Source organism: Artemia sp. Qi Xiang Cuo, chromosome 21 (assembly GCF_049724085.1).
Source record: "Artemia sp. Qi Xiang Cuo chromosome 21, ASM4972408v1, whole genome shotgun sequence".
Classification (NCBI taxonomy): Eukaryota; Metazoa; Arthropoda; class Branchiopoda; order Anostraca; family Artemiidae; genus Artemia; species Artemia sp. Qi Xiang Cuo.
Genome location: NC_142814.1, coordinates 5,059,010 through 5,077,586, shown reverse-complemented (window position 1 = coordinate 5,077,586; position 18,577 = coordinate 5,059,010). Strand labels below are relative to the sequence as shown.

The window sequence follows — 18,577 nt, the reverse complement described above, 5'->3', positions numbered from 1 at the left end:
AGCCACCATAATCACGGGACTTGGCCCCTGTGGCTTTCCTTGCTCTCAAAAATAAAAAGACGTCATTTTGCCACAATCAAAGAGGTAAAGAGACCTCATCAGTGAAAGAGACCTCAGTACTAAAAACCGCATACCAGAAAAACTTAAAACACTGGAAAGAACTCTGGGGCAAGCAACTTGTATCAGAGGGGAATTATTTTGAAAGGGACGAAAAAGATGATAATAATGAATAAACAAGTATTTTTACTGAAAAACAAAATTTACCTTCTATTTGAACATACCTAGTTTGTACATATATACAACTAATGGACCATTACGAATTTTTTGTACATGTACCATAGTTAACACTGTAGGAACCATCTGATAATAATTTTTTTTGTAAAGAAAGTAGTTTTAGTACATAAATTCACCTCCTCCTCTAGAGCTTTCTGGTATTATCCCCCCCCCCATTGTCTAACCTGTGTATAGCCTAATGTATAGAGGTTACTTATTTTGATGTAAGTACGCAGTTAAATATGTTGCCTTCAAGATAAACAGAATTTCTAATCTCGTAATAGTAAAAATCCGAAGAAAAATGCGGAAAAAAATCATCCCAGGTGCTCCCATCTTCCCACACCCAGGGTACCAGCAGCCAATAATAGAAGACACACAGCTCTGTCCAATTATCAAGAGGTTGACACATCGAAACAGAGTATCTGAAGAACAGCTTTTTACGACGTTGCGTTTAGATCTGGAATGATCTTCCTGGGGAAGTTATCCCTGAAAGTTTCTCTGTTAGGTCTTTCAAAATAAAGTTCAAAAATCATCTATTTTCAATAAAAGATTAGCAGCAAATCAGATAATTAATTATACCTGGCACCGCAAATTTAGGAATAAAAAAGCAAATTCATTAAAATTCCCAACAAAATGACGTTTAACGTTCGTTAAAATCCGTTTGCGATATATGACGCGACTCGTTCACGAGGGAAATCAAAAAAGAAAAGAAGCCAGCTGGCAAGGTTGGCCCTGTTTGCTTATTCAGGCCAATTATCCTCAAAATATAGCCTGATGTCATCTTTTTTCATTCGCAAAGGGCGATAGCTCAGACCTTCCATGTCTGTTGTCATTGCACCACATTTACCTTTTGTAGGCACTTGCTTGGATTCGTATAGGCTATCGACATCCTCATGGTTTCAAAATTATTCTATTAAAATTTCCACGTGTTGAGCTTGAATATTTTAGCTACAAACTCATTTGAAGGATAAATAAATACATAGACAAACTCAAAATTCTAATAAAAGAAATGAAGTACACACCAAGCATACCAAAGAATCATGAATCTTTCAACGCTTTCCAAACAGTTCTCATTTCGTATGGGTCACCGAACCCATGAGAAGCGACAACACTTTTATACCCATCAGGAGAATAATACGACTTCCTCCAAAAATGCATCCCATCACAATGAACAGGTGCAATAAAAGTATGCAAAGCAAGGAAGGACATATAGATATCATCAAAGCGACGAAGCTGAACATAATTTGAAGCATAGTAAAATTTTTTTAAAGTTCTTAAATTGAGCAAATAAAATCCTGCTGTTGCATATGGTGGCCAGCGGTCATAAGGATATTCGTCAACTGATATATACCATTTAGAAAATTTCTGCCGAACTGGCCATGAATTGAACACATATCCTAGATAGAGATTTTTAGCCTCTTTGTGGGAAGACATTACTTCTTTGAGATTCTTTATAAGGACTAGCACATCGTCATCGACAAAAAAATAGAATGGGGCGTCGTCACATTGCTCAGCTGCCCACCTTAAACCGACCAGTGTTTTCAAGGTGCAGTTAAAGTACGTATCTTCAAATTCACCAAAAATAATATCACCATATTCATTGTTCTCTTGCAGAGCATCACTTTGAGACTGATTATTATCAGATCTGTTTCCTAATATAAACACTGTACGAATGATGAGATCAGGGGATTTATCACCGCCCCATGTGTCGCGAATAGCATTTCTTCTAGCTAAATTTTCAACTGCAGACTTCACAATAATAACCAATTCTGGTCTTTGATTTAATACACAGGCAGTTTTGGTGAAATTCAAATGAAGAGTACAACACGGCAAAAGATCTGTTTTTTCATTTTTGATTAGAGATTCAACTGTTTTGTGCACACTCAAATCCATTTTCGCCAAATATTCGGCAAAAGGTACTTCTTTTAATTTAGTAATTAAGCCTAGTTGATCAATGAACACACACATTAAAATTATGAATACGAGTATGGTGCCACATTTTTTGGCTTTGTAAGCCATGATTTTATAATTTGATTTGTAGTGACCTGAAAAAAATACACACATTTATTTAAATTAATACACTTAGTTCCTGCCACGAATTTAAATACATAAGTAGTTCCTCTCAAAAATTTCAAAGTGATATGTTATATCAAACAGAAGACATTGATATTGTATCTATTTCTGGAATGTCATTTTATTTCATTTCCTTCTAGTGAATAAACAATCATCAAAGAAGTTACATATCTTATTGCTATTCTTTTACTTGGTGGATCTCGATTTTCGAAAATAAGCCAAACTTTTCAAAAAATAAAATAAGATGTCACGTGGAGGCTGACATCGTGTTTATTGAAAACAGGAAAAAAGCTAGGGTCAAAGGCCCCATTCCTCTACGTGTGTGGCAGCATTCCCCTGCATGTGTGGCAGCATAGCAATTTTTACCATTTTTTTTCTTTAACATATTATTTTCTCTGAAGCGAAGAGGATGTGAATAGTGATACTTTTGTAGGCAGTTTATTTAAGGCTCAAAGGGAAACAAAACAACTAAAAAAAACAACAACACACATATACGCAGTTGAAACCTATAAATTACTAGCAAAAGGGCTGGCCTCACCAGTTTATTGCTACCTCCCACTGATTGCTCGGGACTTCAGCCATCGAAGAAAAAGGGTCTTCAGCCATTGAAAATGAATTGTTTTTTTTTGTGTGTGTTTATTTTTAGTTTGGAATTTTACAGTCATATCTATTTTCGTGGTTTCAGAGTTATTTCTCATAAGTTTTCATATTTGAAGCTTGAACGGAAATTCAGTGGGAGGACTGCAAATGTTGGATTTTACATATATAGACGGCCAGAGGGATCACAATATGCCGCCTCTTATAGCTTACTTCCACTGACAGCTACGGCCTTCGGCCCTTTTGAAAGCCCCTTACCCAACTGGAATGGTACTGCAGGCTTCAAACCAAGTAAAGGAGCCTTCGATTCCTCGGGCATGTGTAAAACATTATTAGTAATCCTTTAGGGAATTTTCTTTAATAATGATTTTTTTCTTTAAAAATTTAACTTGACTGTTTCTCGCTTGACCAGTTTAGCTGTTCATAGACCCCTGCCCACGTTCATCATTTTCATTGGCCAGGTCAGGGATTACTAGTCTGAGGCTGGTATCGCCCTGTTTGAAGGACGTTGGTCTTTCTATAATTAATTAAAAAAGCTTTCAAAAAAGGAAATTCTTAAAAGAAAATTAAAAATATATATTAAAACTTGAGACGAACTAAAATAAAGTTCTATAAAAACTCAAGCTTAAAACGGCCAGAAATTACTATCAATGAATAGATGAATTAGATGAAACGAACACAAATTACAGAATCATATCAAACATTAAGATGACATATACTGATATTGATAAATCCTAAAACAAGTAGAAATTAAAATGAATACTCAAAGTCAAACTTAAAACAAACAGAAATTATTTCAAACAGGAGTTTGGCTACCTTCCCCCCATTCAATAAATCTTCTAAAAGCTTTTGTGTAATTGGAGTTTTATTGAAAACTATATGTATTTTAAACAGCGTCATTTAATTTTTCAAAACATGGACGAAAAATGGAAAATAAAATACAATCAAGACGATTAAAAAAAAAATATGAAAATAAAATTGATGTTTAATATATAATAATATGTGGAAATTCCTGGAAAGCTCAGCAATTTAAGATTCTAATTTTATTTAACAGAATTTTTATTTAATTGTTTTGGTTCAACCCTGATCTGTTCCTGAGATATTAGACATACGCCCTATTGACACCCTGGGATACACATACTATGTGCTTTGACGTAGTATAACATCCCCTTCGACATTATCTAAAAATTTCAAATTAGCTGTTCATAACATAGTATTTATACACCCTTTCACAACCTGGATGTGCATAGTGTCTTTTGATTTAGTTAATATTTCCTTACAGTTTCAACTTAATACCCTTATCAATTCAATAGATATCGCAGATGCGCCCTTTTGACAAGCGAGATGCAAGTAGTGTCTTTTGATTTAGTTTAACATTCTCTAAAAGTTTCAACTCAATATCCTTAGCAATTCCATAAACATTGCATATACGTAATCTTGACAATTTGGATGCACAGAAAGTATTTTGATTTAGTTCAACACCCTCCTAAACATTATTTGATAATTTCAGCTTAATACACTTAATACTCTTTCACTGCAATAATCAAAATTACAGTTACAGCTCAATGATGACATACTTTCTCATTCATTTTCTGTGATTTTTCACACACGTTCCATAACCTCATACCTGACGCCAGCTAAGTGCTAAAACTGCATGACGGCATATGGAGGTCTTTTTCGCTAAAAATGAGTTCCTCAGTTTTCCTAAATTTGTGACAAGTATATGGTTGTGTAAGTCTTCATTTAAATAATTTTAAGAATTACGTGTGGTTCCCACTGGTGCGATTTTTTTTCAACGCAAAACGGCTCACGAATAGCGGATGCGGGAAAATCGCAAAAATGTTCACACACAAACCGTTCACTACAGCAGTTGAAGCGCAAAGATACTATGATATATTTAAAAAAGCCTATGCATAGGAATAGGCTAAATCAAATTCAAAGGGCTAACCTATAATAGCCTAGGCTAACTATGCCTAATGTAAAATATAAGTCTTATCTCCTTGGTTCATTTCCTTGTAAAAATCCCCCAGGACTCGCCTATTAAAATTTTGTACTGAATTACCGAAAGGACAAAATCCTCATGTTGCTTGAACTAGATTTCAAAGCGTGAACATCTATTTGAACTGGTTTCTTTGAACTTGAAAATATAATTAACTCAGTGATTTCGTAACAACAATTGGTTTGGGATTATAGTGACGTATAATCCTGTCCTATGTTTACCAATTAATTTGTTGGTGATAGACTTTTGGCGAGAAGTGGATATTTTTTAGATTGGATAATTACTGATCAGATATTTACTTTTCGTGAATTGGGATGTCAGAAAACGGTGGTAAAGCTTAGCAGGCTCCACGTAAAGATAAGTCTATTTCCTGCCTTTATTATTTTTTTTTCGTGCCTTTTCTTTGAAACCGTGATGCCCTTGTTTCAGGATGATGACCTTGCCCTGGCAAGCTTTGCGAGATATCCTTTATGGCCAGTCAGAATTCTTCGTTCTGTCGCAGAGAAATCTGGTCGATTTAAGTACCAAGTATTTTGTTACGGATCGCATGAAGTTGAAATGGTTTTGGAACAAAATTAAAAAAATTTCGAATCAAACAAAACCGAAGCTATGAAAAACGTTGGAAAGGGAGTTAAAGGCGCTTTTGAGGAACTCGCTCTCAGCCCGCTTGTTTATAAAAATTTGGCTACAAGTTCAGATACTACGGGACTTATTGAGCGAACTCTTAAAGATGTAGCAGTAACAAAAGAAAATATGAAACAGGCTATAGCGCAAAAAGTTAACGAAGCACTTAAAATTCACCCCTCGACCACACCATCTGCTGCTGAAATTGAAAAGATAATTGACGTAGTTCACGATGCAATAATACTGGAATATACTCCGAGATTTGACAGGATTGAAAAAGACCTGAAAATATGTCAAAATCAACTGGAATTACTTGAAAATCGAGTTGCTAGAGTTGAAGCCAAGATCGATGATGCTGACCAAGAGTTGAGACTGGATACACTACTGTTCAACGGTGTCAAGCAATCCCCCGGCGTTGAAGTAAAAGATGCAACAATGAATATTATACGCAATAAGATGGCGTTCTCAGGTCTTGCTGATAGTGATGTTATATCTGTGCATAGGTTTCGGTTGAACTCTGTTGATAGCCGCCCTGATAAAATTGCTCCTGTTTTAGTGAAGTTTAAAGACCGCGCACACAGCTGTGAAAGTTTTTGCTTGCAAAAAAAACCTTGTGAACACGAAGATTTTTGTGGCTGAGAACCTAACAAAGAAAAAAAGAGAATTGTTGAATGCTGCAAGGGAAAAATACGGCAATAAGTTTGTGTGGTCAAACTAAGGTCGGATCTATGTCCATCTAAAAAATGCAACTTCTGCTCGTAGACTTTGGTCTCTGAATGACATATTCGATCGTGTTTGAGTGTTTTTTTTTTTTTTTTTTTTTTTTTTTTTTTTTTTTTGTATTTAAATTTTGAGTCTTTATATATGTTTTTTTTTTGTATTTAAATTTTGAGTCTTTATATGTGTTTATCTATTCTTATTATTATTCAATTATTCCTATTCAATTTATGAGTCTTTATATGTGTTTTTTTTTTTTTTTAAATTTTGAGTATTTATATGTGTTTATATATTATTATTATTATTCAGTTATTCCTATTTCCTTTATTTCCAGTTTATGTATGGTTTTTATCCCTAATGAAGAAAACAAGATCGTGGCTTTTTATTTTAATTTCTTATTATGGTTAGTTTACTCCCAATACCTCAGTTAGAGTTGCTTGAAAAAAATTCTTTCTTAGTTGATGATTTTTTATAACATAAGATATGTCCCCATTTTCATGATCGATTTGTTGAATTCCACAAGCCGCTACGTACTAGCCGCTACGTTGGTTTTGAAGAGTTTGGTCAAATTAAAAAAGAGTTGTATAGTTTGTGTGTTGCTCAATGGAATTGCCACATAACGTCGGCTTTTGAAGAAATTGTTCAGTTTTTAAGTAATGTTGATAGTGTGATTGATGTTTTGGGAATTTGTGAATCATTCTTGAGTTTGTATAGTCTTCTCTCTTCCTACGCTTTTCCAGGTTACCAACTGATATCGAAGTCGCGGCATTCAATGGGGCACGGAGGACTTGCATTTTTGGTGAGAGAGGGATTGAATTTTGAGGAAAGGGAGGACCTTTATTTATGGAATGAAGGTAAGATAGAAATTTTTTCTATTGAGATTGAAATAAATAATGGTAAAAAGTTAATTGTTTGCCTGGTTTATAGACCCCCTGGTGCTCATCCGGAGGAATTTTTTCAGGAGTTTGATATGTTTCTAAGCAGGGCCCAGTCTAATCGATCAGAGTGTGTTATTCTGGGTGATTTTAATTTTGATTTATTGAATTTAAATAGTGTTAATTTAGAATTTTTAAATCTTGCATTATCTCATGATTAGTACCCAGTGAATCTGATTCCTTCCCGTATCACTGCTCAGTCGGCAACATTAATTGATAACATATTTGTTTCTTCAAATCTATTGAGGCAAGCATTCTGTGATGTTCTCCTTCAACCTGCTTCTGACCACCTCCCGATTGTTTGTATGATAAATAGTATCAAAACTTCGACTAAAAACCTAAGTAAGAGAGTTTATAGAGATATGAGAAATAATAACTTGAGAAAGCTGAAAGAGCAAGTTAGTACTATAGCATGGGATGAAGTTAGTGAAGAGCAGAATGCAACTACAGCATTTGACAGGTTTATGAATATTCTCTTGCCGGTATATGAGGCGTCTTGTCCTCTGAGGAAAATGAGGAAAAAGAAAAATGAGCCAAGAAAGCCATGGGTGACCACAGAATTGCTTGAAATGATGGAAATGCGAAACCAGCTTTTTGAAAAACATTTACAGAGCCCGGAAAATGCGAGTTTACTTGAAGAATTTAAGCGAGTCAGAAACAAAGTTAACCATAAGCGTTGCAGTGAGAAAAAAGCATATTATGCTTCTGCTTTTGATGGTAAAAGTGGTGATGCAAAAGGAGCCTGGCGACTAATAAATGAGGTTTTAAAAGGGAAGACTAATGATAATGATGGAGTAAAGAGTCTGATGGTGAATGGAAGTGAAATCACTGATAAACAGGAAATGGCTGATGAATTCGGAAAATATTTCACGAACATAGGCGCGAGTATTAAGGAAGACGTAGCTAAAAAGTCTAGAAGACATCTGTTAAAGTCCTTTATTGATAATCGAGGCGAAGGGCACAGTTTTTCGTTCGAGAAGTGCACAGCAAAGGAGATCGAGAGCACAGTGAAAGGACTGAAGTCCAATTCTGCCGGAATAGATGGACTTAATCTTAGGGCTGTAAATGCTATCCTAGTTTATATATTACCTTGTCTAACTGACTTAATAAATCTATCACTCCAGACCGACGAATTCACTAGTGGTCTTAAACTAGCAAAGGTAATACCATTGTATAAAGGGGAGAAGAAACAAGAACTATCGAATTGGCGACCGATATCGTTATTGCCTACTTTTTCTAAAATCTATGAAAAGATAATTCACAGGAGACTTTATGATTATTTGGATAAACTAGGAATATTGTGTGACAGCCAATTTGGATTCCGCAGTAAACATTCTACTAGCCATGCTGTTCATCATCTTCTGGATGTAATCAATGGAACTCTAGAAAAAGGTCTTATTCCTTTAACGATGTTTGTTTACTTCAAAAAAGCCTTTGACACTGTGGATTTTGAGTTGCTGCTGTGTCGCCTATCTAGTCTGGGGATAAAAGATGTTTGCTTGGATTGGTTTAAATCATACTTGTATGGAAGGTCAACTAAAGTAATGATAGATGACATCGCTAGTGGAGTCTATCCTGTAAAATGTGGAGTTCCTCAGGGCTCAGTCCTTGGTCCATTACTCTTTCTCGTATACATAGATACTCTGAGTTTCTACATGCCTGAAGCAACTGTTACAGCATTTGCAGATGATACTGCTTTGACGATTTCTGCACAGTCACTGGAAGAACTTGTAGATAAAGCAAACCGAACGCTGGAAAACCTTTTGGTGTTTACCTCCTTGAGTTACCTTGCTGTTAATACTTCTAAGACAAATTATATGATTTTTAGTAGGGTAGGAAAAATTGTAAATAGTGCTTCCGTAGTATTTGATAATTTGTCGCTTTCACAGGTTTTTGAAAATAAATATTTAGGATTTTATGTTGATAATAATTTGAGTTGGAAGAAGCACATAAATATGATTTCTTCTAAACTTGCACGAGGTCTTGGAGTGATGCGGCGTTTGAAACACGTGTTACCCTTAAGTGTTTTAAGAAATATATATCATACTGTTTTTCATCCTTTTATTGTTTATGGTTGCTGTATTTATGCATCTAATTTTACTTCAAATATTAAAAGACTGCAGATTCTTCAGAATAAGGCACTTCGAGTACTGGGTGAGTTTGTTCAGTATGAGCATACGCGGGAATCTTTTATTAGTTTTAGAATTTTAAATATTCATCAGATCAGGGACCATCAGGCGGGAGTGTTTACTTACCAGGTGCTTAATAGATTATCTCCAGAATATTTTAGAGATTTTTTTAAGTTTAATTCTGACTATCATCATCATAGGACTAGAGGTTGTTGAAGCTTGGTCTCAGAAGTAAGGAGTACGAGTCGATCTAGTTTTGCAATTAGAAACTATGCAGTTAATTTTTGGAATTGTTTCCCGGAGAGTATTAGGAAGTCAAGAAAACCAGTTTCAGTTTAAAATTAGATTAAAAAAGTTTTTGTTGGGTGTGAATTAATTTTTTTTTTTTTTTTTTTTTTTTTTTTTTTTTTTTTTAATGTTAAATTGTAATTAAGTTGTAAATGAAAATGTTAAAAAAAATGTTAAATTGAGTTAATTTGTATTGAATGGTATGAAAAGAGTAGAAAGAGGGAATGAGTTTTGGATTATGATAAAAGATTGTGTGACGCTGCTCAAGTCACAATAGTGGCTTAATAAAACGTCATACGTTCTTACCATCTCTACGTTTGTTGATAATGTTATTCAAAAAATGTGTTGTAAGTGCCAGTTAAGTATGATGTATTATTAGTTGAAAATAAAAGTCAAGTCAAGTCAAGTCAAGTCAAATATTAAGGGAAAACTTTTTATAAACTTTAGTTTCTCAGTTACTTGGAATATTTGTTTCTACAAAGCTTTCAATTCAGAATAACAGATGCGATTTTAAACAGCTCAGTAGAAATACTTCAATGCAGCCATTAAACCGTTGTGACGCAAAAACTTGCCGCAAAAAAGGAGAAAATATGATGGATCTCGCAAAAACCGCCGTTTTAGCGTGAACTCGCATCAGTGGGAACTCAGGGTAAGATTTCATGTATAATGTCATTAGAACTTTAACGCAAAAGGAAACTGCCAAATACCGAAATAGGGATATTATTATTTCGCTTGAGAAGCCATGACGTTTGTTGTACAAATACGCTCTTATCTAATTTAAGGCCACAGTCTAATGATACTAATTACTAAGTCAATGTTTTTTGCTTTGATATTCTTTTTCCATTAGTCTTTTTTTGCCACCATATTAGCAATTTTCCTAGATTATTTATATTTTTTTCTCCTTGTTCCTCCATTTTTATTATTTTTTCCACTTTTTTAGAGCAATTACAAAAATAAATTATAATTTGGCAAGGAGGAAATAATAAAGGCCAAGAACGAAAGTTCCCATGCAAGTTCCCATGCAAATTGGCGCATGAAGAACGACCTCCACGTGCCTCTGGATACCTGGCTAGCCACCAGAGAACCAAATGCATCTAGGGACGGTTGGGTTGGCAGCCCTCCTCCTGAAACTCCTATTGCTACGAATGGAACCAGAAATTCAGCCTCGGATATATCACCTCAAACCCCGTATCAACCTCGGACCGCCCAAGAAAAATCCCCTCTGAACATCGTTGACCAAGGTGGCACCAATGTGGCCACCTGGAACGTCCTGACGCTGAACCACCCCGGTTCGAAGCTTCTTTTAGCACAAGAACTAAAAAAATATAACGTCACAATAGCTGGAGTCACCGAAACATACCTCCCTGGACATGGTGAAGAGGACATAGGTGAAGGACGCACATTGCTGTGGTCTGGCGGTAGCCAAAGAAGAGGAGACGTTGGCCTAGTACTGAACAGTGCTGCACGTAGGGCCCTCCTGTCATTCAAACCAGTATCGCCTAGACTCCTGTCCGCAAGACTGGATGGGAAGCACGGCAAAATAACTGTCATTACGGGCTATGCCCCCACAAACGACGCTGATGAAGAAGACAAAGACGATTTCTATAACCTGCTTAGTTCTGAACTATCTTCTGTACCTCCCCATGACTACCTCCACCTCCTAGGAGACTTGAATGCAAGTGTTTCAAACGAATCAGGCCTGTGGGATCTCGCTGTTGGACCTGTTACAGTGGATTGCCTAAACGATAATGGAGAGAGGCTGCTGAATTGTTGTCCGGCCCACAATCTAACGATTGCGAACACATGGTTCCAGAGACCAAATATAGCCAAGTACACCTGGTATAGCAATGATGGATCAACAAAGAAGATGCTCGACTACATCATCGTACGTCGACGATGGCTGTCGTCTGTCCAGAATTGCCGCACCTACCGTGGCGCCGAGCTCGGGAACACCGACCACCGGCTGGTAGCAGCCAAAATTAAGCTCCGCCTCAAAGCTATGAAGAACAGCCAGTCTTCTCGGAAAATTGATGCCGGTCGCATCCAACAGGACCCGCTCTGGCTGAGCGGTACCATGTGGAGATATCCAACAGATTTGAGGTCCTCGGCCAATGCAATGATAGTGAAGTTGCATGGAAGTCCTTCAAAGAGAACACTCTTGCGGCAGCAACTGACGTTGTTGGAATGAGGCAACAGAAGAAAAAGGACTGGATCAGTAATCACTCCCTTGCCATCATAGAGCTCAGGCGAGAAGCACGTCTTGGCGGGGACATGGCTACATACAGACTACTAAACAAAGAGCGCAATTCCATGTTGCATAAAGACCGCAAGGCTTTTATTGACAGCAAGGCATCCGAACTGCAAGAGGCCGCCAAGAAAAAGGACAGTGGAGCCACCTGCAAGATTCTTCGTGAGCTGTCAGGTCAGCACACTCAAACTACGCCATACCTTCGAAGCGCTAGCGGTGAGAATATCTACGACCAATCACAATGCCTCCGCCAGTGGGAGGACCACTTTGAGAAACTGCTCAACTCAGATCCACCAGACCAGACGGACCATGAGCTAGCAGCTGCTGCGGCTAATACCATACCTGCTCCTGATGGTCCTGAATTTACAACGGAGGAGATAAAAGCTGCCACCCGCAAGCTAAAGAATAACAAAGCGCCAGGAATATGTGGCCTAAAATCGGAATTCCTTAAAAATGGGGGTCCAGCCATGATCCTCTGGCTACAAATGCTGTTTAACCTTGTGTGGCACTCTGAAAAAATCCCCTCAGACTGGAAGAAGGGCCTACTTGTGCCAATCTACAAGAGGAAGGGGAGCAAAGCAGAATGTATCAATTATCGTGGCATAACTTTACTCTCAGTTCCTGGAAAGCTCTTCGCTATGCTGCTTCTCAAACGGGCAACAAGATATCTCCATGCCCTGCGTCGCCCCCAGCAAGCTGGCTTCATGCTAGGCAGGTCCACCACCGAGCAAATCCATACGACTAGACAGCTAGTAGAGAAAACTCTTGAATATAAGAGGAAGGCGTACATTGCCTTTGTCGATTTTCGATCTGCCTTCGACACTGTTGATAGGCAGTCACTATGGCTAATCCTCCAGTCTGCTGGCGTACCCACGAAAATCGTCCGTCTCCTCAAAGAGCTGTATAATAACACTGAAAGTGCGGTGATCGTAAATGGACGGCCTTCTGGATGTTTCAAAATTAAAAATGGTGTCCGGCAAGGATGTGCCGCTGCACCTGAGCTCTTTAACTGTGTAATAGACCACATCCTGAATAAAACACAGCAGGTGCAGCCGTTTGGCATAGGCTTTGCTGGAAGAGTTCTTTCAGACGTCGACTTTGCCGATGACGTGGCGCTAATATGCGAAAACATTAGTGACCTCAAAACTACACTGGAAACACTGGCCTCTGCCGCTGAGAAATTCGGTCTGAAAATAAATTGGTCGAAGACCAAGATAATGCCCATTGAGAAAACGCCGTCCAACCCCCTGTCATCTGTGGAAATTTGTGGCCAGACTGTAGAGGTAGTCAAGCAGTTTACCTACCTTGGTTCAATTGTCTGCTCAAACGGAAGCCTAGATGCCGAAATATCAGCAAGAGCGGCAAAAGCAAACTCTGTCTTCGGTCACCTTCTAAAAACAGTCTTCCATAAACCCCAGATCAGCCGTCTCACAAAAGCACGAATTATATTCTGCTTCGGTTGCCAGCGTTATGCTCTATTCTGCTGAGACTTGGTCGCTGACTCAGACACAGACGCTGAAGGTAGATGCCATCCAGACGAAACACCTCCGAAAAATCAAACGCTCCAGATGGCCCGACAGGGTACGAAATTTAGAAATCCTCAGGTCCTTCAAACTCCCATCCCTGTCCGAGCAGCTTGAGTCTCGCTCGCTGCGTTGGTATGGTCATCTGCTCCTTCTGCCTGCCCAAACACCCGCCCAGCTCATCTTCGATTTCTACCCAGCTGCAAACGGCTGGAGGCGTCCTAGGGAAAGACCCCGCACCAGATGGGCGGACGTCATCCGTGATCGGCTCACCTCCAGAAACATCAACCCGGCTGAAGCGACAACCCTCGCTCTGAACCAACCACTCTGGAGAAGACTGACGGTGCTGACAACTGGTTCCCTCTATGCTGGCGACGCTGCCGAGCAAGAGCTTTAAGTAAGTAAGTAAAGTAAGTAAGAAGAGGATGTGAATAGTGATACTTTTGTAGGCAGTTTATTTAGGCTCAAAGGGAAACAAAACAACTAAAAAAAACAACAACACACATATACGCAGTTGAAACCTATAGATTACTAGCAAAAGGGCTGGCCTCACCAGTTTATTGCTACCTCCCACTGATTGCTCGGGCCTTCAGCCATCGAAGAAAAAGGGTCTTCAGCCATTGAAAATGAATTGTTTTTTTTTGTGTGTGTTTATTTTTAGTTTGGAATTTTACAGTCATATCTATTTTCGTGGTTTCAGAGTTATTTCTCATAAGTTTTCATATTTGAAGCTTGAACGGAAATTCAGTGGGAGGACTGCAAATGTTGGATTTTACATATATAGACGGCCAGAGGGATCACAATATGCCGCCTCTTATAGCTTACTTCCACTGACAGCTACGGCCTTCGGCCCTTTTGAAAGCCCCTTACCCAACTGGAATGGTACTGCAGGCTTCAAACCAAGTAAAGGAGCCTTCGATTCCTCGGGCATGTGTAAAACATTATTAGTAATCCTTTAGGGAATTTTCTTTAATAATGATTTTTTTCTTTAAAAATTTAACTTGACTGTTTCTCGCTTGACCAGTTTAGCTGTTCATAGACCCCTGCCCACGTTCATCATTTTCATTGGCCAGGTCAGGGATTACTAGTCTGAGGCTGGTATCGCCCTGTTTGAAGGACGTTGGTCTTTCTATAATTAATTAAAAAAGCTTTCCAAAAAGGAAATTCTTCAAAGAAAAGTAAAAATCTATATTAAAACTTGAGACGAACTAAAATAAAGTTCTATAAAAACTCAAGCTTAAAACGGCCAGAAATTACTATCAATGAATAGATGAATTAGATGAAACGAACACAAATTACAGAATCATATCAAACATTAAGATGACATATACTGATATTGATAAATCCTAAAACAAGTAGAAATTAAAATGAATACTCAAAGTCAAACTTAAAACAAACAGAAATTATTTCAAACAGGAGTTTGGCTACCTTCCCCCCATTCAATAAATCTTCTAAAAGCTTTTGTGTAATTGGAGTTTTATTGAAAACTATATGTATTTTAAACAGCGTCATTTAATTTTTCAAAACATGGACGAAAAATGGAAAATAAAATACAATCAAGACGATTAAAAAAAAAATATGAAAATAAAATTGATGTTTAATATATAATAATATGTGGAAATTCCTCGAAAGCTCAGCAATTTAAGATTCTAATTTTATTTAACAGAATTTTTATTTAATTGTTTTGGTTCAACCCTGATCTGTTCCTGAGATATTAGACTTACGCCCTATTGACACCCTGGGATACACATACTATGTGCTTTGACGTAGTATAACATCCCCTTCGACATTATCTAAAAATTTCAAATTAGCTGTTCATAACATAGTATTTATACACCCTTTCACAACCTGGATGTGCATAGTGTCTTTTGATTTAGTTAATATTTCCTTACAGTTTCAACTTAATACCCTTATCAATTCAATAGATATCGCAGATGCGCCCTTTTGACAAGCGAGATGCAAGTAGTGTCTTTTGATTTAGTTTAACATTCTCTAAAAGTTTCAACTCAATATCCTTAGCAATTCCATAAACATTGCATATACGTAATCTTGACAATTTGGATGCACAGAAAGTATTTTGATTTAGTTCAACACCCTCCTAAACATTATTTGATAATTTCAGCTTAATACACTTAATACTCTTTCACTGCAATAATCAAAATTACAGTTAGAGCTCAATGATGACATACCTTCTCATTCATTTTCTGTGATTTTTCACACACGTTCCATAACTTCATACCTGACGCCAGCTAAGTGCTAAAACTGCATGACGGCATATGGAGGTCTTTTTCGCTAAAAATGAGTTCCTCAGTTTTCCTAAATTTGTGACAAGTATATGGTTGTGTAAGTCTTCATTTACATAATTTTAAGAATTACGTGTGGTTCCCACTGGTACGGTTTTTGTTTAACGCAAAACGACTCACGAATAGCGGATGCGGGAAAATCGCAAAAATGTTCACACAGAACCGGCTCACTACAGCCGTTGAAGCGCAAAGATACAATGATATATTTAAAAAAACATATGCATAGGAATAGGCTAAATCAAATTCAAAGGGCTAACCTATAATAGCCTAGGCTAACTATGCCTAATGTAAAATATAAGTCTTATCTCCTTGGTTCATTTCCTTGTAAAAATCCCCCAGGACTCGCCAATTAAAATTTTGTACTGAATTACCGAAAGGACAAAATCCTCATGTTGCTTGTCAAATATTAAGGGAAAACTTTTATAAACTTTAGTTTCTCAGTTACTTGGAATATTTGTTTCTACAAAGCTTTCAATTCAGAATAACAGATGCGATTTTAAACAGCTCAGTAGAAATACTTCAATGCAGCCATTAAACCGTTGTGACGCAAAAACTTGCAGCAAACAAGGAGAAAATATGATGGATCACGCAAAAACCGCCGTTTTAGCGTGAACTCGCATCAGTGGGAACTCAGGGTAAGATTTCATGTATAATGTCATTAGAACTTTAACGCAAAAGGAAACTGCCAAATACCGAAATAGGGATATTATTATTTCGCTTGAGAGGCCATGACGTTTGTTGTACAAATACGCTCTTATCTAATTTAAGGCCACAGTCTAATGATACTAACTACTAAGTCAATGTTTTTTGCTTTGATATTCTTTTTCCATTAGTCTTTTTTTGCCACCATATTAGCAATTTTCCTAGATTATTTATATTTTTTTCTCCTTGTTCCTCCATTTTTATTATTTTTTCCACTTTTTTAGAGCAATTACAAAAATAAATTATAATTTGGCAAGGAGGAAATAATAAAGGCCAAGAACGAAAGTTCCCATGCAAGTTCCCATGCAAATTGGCGCATGAAGAACGACCTCCACGTGCCTCTGGATACCTGGCTAGCCACCAGAGAACCAAATGCATCTAGGGACGGTTGGGTTGGCAGCCCTCCTCCTGAAACTCCTATTGCTACGAATGGAACCAGAAATTCAGCCTCGGATATATCATCTCAAACCCCGTATCGACCTCGGACCGCCCAAGGAAAATCCCCTCTGAACATCGTTGACCAAGGTGGCACCAATGTGGCCACCTGGAACGTCCTGACGCTGAACCAACCCGGTTCGAAGCTTCTTTTAGCAAAAGAACTAAAAAAATATAAAGTCACAATAGCTGGAGTCACCGAAACACACCTCCCTGGACATGGTGAAGAGGACATAGGTGAAGGACGCATATTATTGTGGTCTGGCGGTAGCCAAAGAAGAGGAGACGTTGGCCTAGTACTGAACAATGCTGCAAGTTGGGCCCTCCTTTACCTAGCACCTGTATCGCTTAGACTCCTGACCGCAATACTCATTGGGAAGAATGGAAAAATAACTTTCACTACTTGCTATGCCCCCACAAACGCCACTGATGAATAAGACAAAGACGATTTCAATAGCCTGCTTAGTTCTGAACTATCTTCTGTACCTCCTCATGACTACCTCCTCCTCCTAGGAGACTTGAATGCAAGTATTTCAACCGAATCAGGCCTGTGGGATCTCGCTGTTGGACCTGTTACAGTGGATAGCCTAAATAATAATGGAGAGAGGCTGCTGAATTGTTGTGTGGCCCATAATCTAACGATTGCGAACACATGGTTCCAGAGACCAAATATAGCCAAGTACACCTGGTATAGCAATGATGGATCAACAAAGAAGATGCTTGACTACATCATCGTACGTCGACGATGGCTGTCGTCTGTCCAGAATTGCCGCACCTACCGTGGCGCTGAGCTTGGGAACACCGACCACCGGCTGGTAGCGGCCAAAATTAAGCTCCAACTCAAAGCTATGAAGAACAGCCAGTCTTCTCAGAAAATTGATGCCGGTCGCATCCAACAGGACCCCACTCTGGCTGAGCGGTACCAAGTGGAGATATCCAACAGATTTGAGGTCCTTGGCCAATGCGATGATAGTGAAGTTGCATGGAAGTCCTTCAATGAGAACACTCTTGCGGCAGCAACTGACGTTGTTGGAATGAGGCAACGGAAGAAAAAGGACTGGATCAGTAATCACTCCCTTGCCATCATAGATCTCAGGCGAGAAGCAGGTCTTGGCGGGGACATGGCTACATACAGACTGCTAAACAAAGAGAGCAATTCCATGTTGCATAAAGACCGCAAGGCTTTTATTGACAGCAAGGCATCCGAACTGCAAGAGGCCGCCAAGAAAAAGGACAGTGGAGCCACCTGCAAGATTCTTCGTGAGCTGTCAGGTCAGCACACTCAAACTACGCCATACCTTCGAAGCGCTAGCGGTGAGAATATCTACGACCAATCACAATGCCTCCGCCAGTGGGAGGACCACTTTGAGAAACTGCTCAACTCAGATCCACCATACCAGACGGACCATGAGCTAGCAGCTGCTGCGGCTAATACCATACCTGCTCCTGATGGTCCTGAATTTACAGCGGAGGAGCTAAAAGCTGCCACCCGCAAGCTAAACAATAACAAAGCGCCAGGAATATGTGGCCTAACATCGGAATTCCTTAAAAATGGGGGTCCAGCCATGATCCTCTGGCTACAAATGCTGTTTAACCTTGTGTGGCACTCTGAAAAAATCCCCTCAGACGGGAAGAAGGGCCTACTTGTACCAATCTACAAGAGGAAGGGGAGCAAACCAGAATGTAGCAATTATCGTGGCATAACTTTACTCTCAGTTCCTGGACAGCTCT

At 38.5% G+C, this 18,577-nt stretch overlaps 1 protein-coding gene across 5 annotated transcripts in view; it reads right to left on the bottom strand.

Annotated features, from left to right (window-relative positions):
* Positions 1-1,257: 1,257 nt before the first annotated feature.
* LOC148939179 (beta-1,4-mannosylglycolipid beta-1,3-N-acetylglucosaminyltransferase brn-like) overlaps positions 1,258-18,577 on the bottom strand; it is a 36,535-nt gene continuing 19,215 nt past the window's right edge. For 4 of the 5 annotated variants that reach the window (XM_089106644.1, XM_089106643.1, XM_089106647.1 and 1 more), the window contains exon 2: positions 1,258-2,318. In XM_089106644.1, coding sequence (XP_088962770.1) covers positions 1,312-2,292 — 981 coding nt within the window. In that variant the 5' untranslated portion in view covers positions 2,293-2,318 and the 3' untranslated portion in view covers positions 1,258-1,311. Of the gene's footprint in view, positions 2,319-5,005; positions 5,274-18,577 lie in introns of those variants that run through there. The other variant, XM_089106646.1, reaches the window with a different exon arrangement.